The sequence below is a fragment of the Ceratina calcarata genome, unplaced genomic scaffold (assembly GCF_001652005.2).
Source record: "Ceratina calcarata isolate Rehan_Ccalc_2016 unplaced genomic scaffold, ASM165200v1 scaffold209.2, whole genome shotgun sequence".
In the NCBI taxonomy this organism is placed as follows: Eukaryota; Metazoa; Arthropoda; class Insecta; order Hymenoptera; family Apidae; genus Ceratina; species Ceratina calcarata.
This window is the reverse complement of record NW_017142569.1, coordinates 318,963-322,596: the sequence shown is the minus strand read 5'-3', so window position 1 is coordinate 322,596 and position 3,634 is coordinate 318,963. Positions and strand designations below refer to the sequence as shown.

Sequence of the window (3,634 nt, the reverse complement as noted above, 5' to 3'; positions counted from 1 at the left end):
TTAATAAAATATTTTTTTTTGGACTGACTTGCTTTTGCGGGTGAAATAATTTAGGCATTCGTTCATTTAGTTGTAGCAATAGTAGAGACGTTTTCTAATAATAAGAAATAAATGAATTCAGACACTAGCATTTCTTAATTTTTTTCTGTGATTCAATCTATCAATTTACACCGTTTTTGTCGTCCTGAACAGACCGAGGATCGACAAGAGCCTTAGTGATAATTCAAAACATGAGTACACATGAGTACATATCTGTATGCATTAGAGAATGATCCAATATTAACATTGAAGCGATAAATTTATTATAATTTGCGTGAAATAATTATATTGTTATGATGGCTAATTACCGAATAAAATTGAGGAACACTTCGTTATGATCTGACAAGGAATGATCGTATCACTTTTCCTATATTCAATTAATTCAACTGATTATGTTTTTCCAAAAGTCAATTACGGAATGATTGATAATTGGAAATGGTCTTAAATTCTTCACAAAAAGTTTTCATAGTAAATAATATTCTTAGCATCATTTAATAAAGACTATTATACGTAAATACTCATATAAGCATGATTTATTAGGGACTGAAAAGTTAAAAACTCAATAACAGGACATAGCAATTAAGTAGTAAGGACGGAGTAAGTCATTTATTAGAGCCGGTTGCCGTGGTTTGTCGATACTCTCGCAGTCGACACAGTGTTTTTGACAGCCGCTCGTTCTGTCGTGAGAGCAATTCGATCTTTTCGCGGTTCGAAATCAGTTGCTGTGTCATGTCTGCCACAGGATCGTCTTCAGGCTTTAAAACAGTTCCGTCTTGATTCTCCTTTACAGGACCATTGTCTTCGGCGATCTTTGTCTTTTTCTTTTCTTTTTTATTGATTATCTGTGCACGCAGAGATGCGATCTCTTGATGAAGTTGCTCGACTTTTTCCTCGTACTCGTTTTTTAACTAAAATATATGTTCAGGATAAAGAAAGCATTAGTAAAGAGTATGTAAATGTGACGAATACGTGGAGGTTTGTAATGCAATCTAAAATTCTAATTGAGCTTCTATCAACGAAGGGATAAACTGTTGGGCTTTCAAAACTACAAGGCAAGCAAGGTAGTTCCTAAAGCCAAACAAGCTTTCTATTACAATTACAGCCAACCGGTTAGAGACTGGTTTGTTGGTCTCTACTAGGTACTTGCGTGTTGGTATATTTCGTTTTTATGATGAAACACTTTATCTTCATAAGTACATCTAATTTAATAACTAATTCAAAGTTATTAAAGATAACTATTTCATTTCGTCTTTAATAACTTATTTTTTATTTTTTAAATTATATTAACTCCACGATAAAATAAATTGGATTAGTGAAATATATTTGAGAGGAGAAATATGATTAATTACATGGAAACGAATTTTCTCTTCTGTCATAGGATAATATAAGCGAGTAATACATTAATTTACGATTTAATTGTCTATGGACGTATGTACACTGTAGAGAGGTAGTAGCTTAAATTACAAGCAAATTCTATCATTTCGTGTACTATTAACGTACTCTACCAAGCAGGTCAATCAACATCGTTAATTAATACCCAATCAGTTGATGTAACCCAACCAAACGGAAGCTTCAACGAACCTTGAATCACCGCACCGAAGGCCAGGAAGATGTGGATCGTAAAATCTGATCAAATTATCCGAATAATCTTTCGTCACATTCGTTTGCTTTACACGCTACGTTAATCACAATGAAATTTTGAAGCAAGTAATACACTAATTAAAGCAGAAACTATATTTTGTTTACCATAATTTAAAGCAGCTTCATTTATGCATAAGAATGTCAGATGTAAATTGTTAACAATGGGACATAGAATTTTGAATAACGCTTTCCGTTTCGATTATCAGAACATATGAGGAAAATCCTAATCGCACGTGTCGGAAAAATACTTCGGGCTCACCGAATCGTTTTCCTTTCTCGATTCGTCTAGAAGTGCTTGGTAGCGTCGTTCTGTCTCGAGATACGCATCACGGGCGACGACAATTTCCTTTCGGAGTCCGATCACGGTTTTCTCCAGCTCCAATTTGCTCTCGGCCAGGGCAACCGTCTGACTTTGCAAAACGTTATTTTCCCCGGCTGCAATGAACGTTTGAAAATAAGACTATTTTTTGCCGTGGACACCTCGACACCGTTCGCTTCCGCTCTTGGCTACAATGCAGCTTGTTAAACTCTCTGCGAAAACTTCCGGAGAATCGACTAACAATAAGTGAAACAGGCCGGCAGCTCTTGTTGTATGCTCTTTTTTTTATACTCACCTAGCGTCGACAACCGGCTTCGAGTATCATTCAGTGCTCCTTCCAGCGTCTCCTTTTCTTCTTTTGAATCAGCATTGCTACTTTCTAGCTCCGTAAGTTTTCCTCTCGCTGTTAATCAATAGAATGCACTGCTTCATTTATTTGAACATCAATAAATTCTCGAATTCTTTATCGTCACAGTATAATAAATATTTTTCAAGTACACGTTCGTACGAACGAAAAAGAAGCAATATATTTATATTATTTACTTATTTGTTTAGAATTATAAAGAATATTTCTTAACTTTCAAAACAACTTTTATTCCGATCCTTTATACTGCAATTTATGATACTAATGAGTTCGTTCGTGTTATAAATTATTTTATTATTATGGGATGTTTCATTCTTCTCGTTTGTCTCGTGACTGGATAGATTCTGCTACAATTTAGTACTCGCCGCGTCGGGCACTCATAAATCTCTCTCGATCGATTGCCAGACTGTACACTGTATGCACAGTAATGCACACCTGGCAGTGTGGCAGTGGGACAGAAGGATTTCTCTATCGAATTTCCCGCGGGTTACTCAACCGCGATCACTCCCATACGTGCATTCAAACGAAATCAATGGAGTCCATCGATTTGCCGCGCTATAATATAACTAACAACCATCGCATCGACGAAATCTCACAATCAGAGCTATTTAACTTTTAATCGGTGAAACGATTTCCGATACACTCGAATAGTAAGTTTCTATTCGTCGAACCTGCTAAGTGCACGAGATAAAAAGGAGATACAAGAGAAAAGAACAATGGGAGCAAAAAATATATAAGAGGAAAAGGAGGAGCAGTGACAAGAAAGAAGCGCACCGTTCTGGAGCGAGTCTTTCAGTTTCAAGTTTTCAGCTTGCAGAGCTTCTGCTCGTTCCTCCTGCGCCATCATGCTTATCCGTAGCTCTCGAATCGCCTGATCGTGATCTCGTTTGACGGCCTGTGTTCTCAGATTCGTCTCCTTCACCATGCTAAGCGCCGTCCCGACGTCTCGTCCTATCCCCCTCGACAGTCTGCTCATCACGGCCCATTGAGTTCTCTCGTAAATGTCATTCTTGCATTCGTACCTGAAACGATCATCGAGCGTATGAAACACATGAGTTTATCTCGACTTCTTGACTTATTTGCTTAAAACCCGGAAGGGTGATCTCTGTATCATACCTTTCACAGGTAATTGAGTATGAATTACCAGAAGAGGGCAACAGTATTCTATGCTTGGTTGATACATAATTTAATGGTTTTAATTTCTTGTGAACATAAGAGGGAATATTGCAATTTTTTATTAACCTCATGATTTTAAAAATTGTTTTTTCTTT

At 36.8% G+C, this 3,634-nt stretch overlaps 1 protein-coding gene across 1 annotated transcript in view; it reads right to left on the bottom strand.

Moving 5' to 3' along the window:
- Nucleotides 1–18: 18 nt before the first annotated feature.
- The window catches only part of LOC113463960 (polyamine-modulated factor 1-binding protein 1-like), a 5,166-nt gene continuing 1,550 nt past the window's right edge, over nt 19–3,634 (bottom strand). The window contains exons 2-5 of the mRNA XM_026811265.1: nt 3,138–3,385; nt 2,295–2,402; nt 1,940–2,115; nt 19–947 (exon numbers count right to left, since the gene is read on the bottom strand). Coding sequence (XP_026667066.1) covers nt 642–947; nt 1,940–2,115; nt 2,295–2,402; nt 3,138–3,385 — 838 coding nt within the window. The 3' untranslated portion in view covers nt 19–641. The remainder of the gene's footprint in view (nt 948–1,939; nt 2,116–2,294; nt 2,403–3,137; nt 3,386–3,634) is intronic.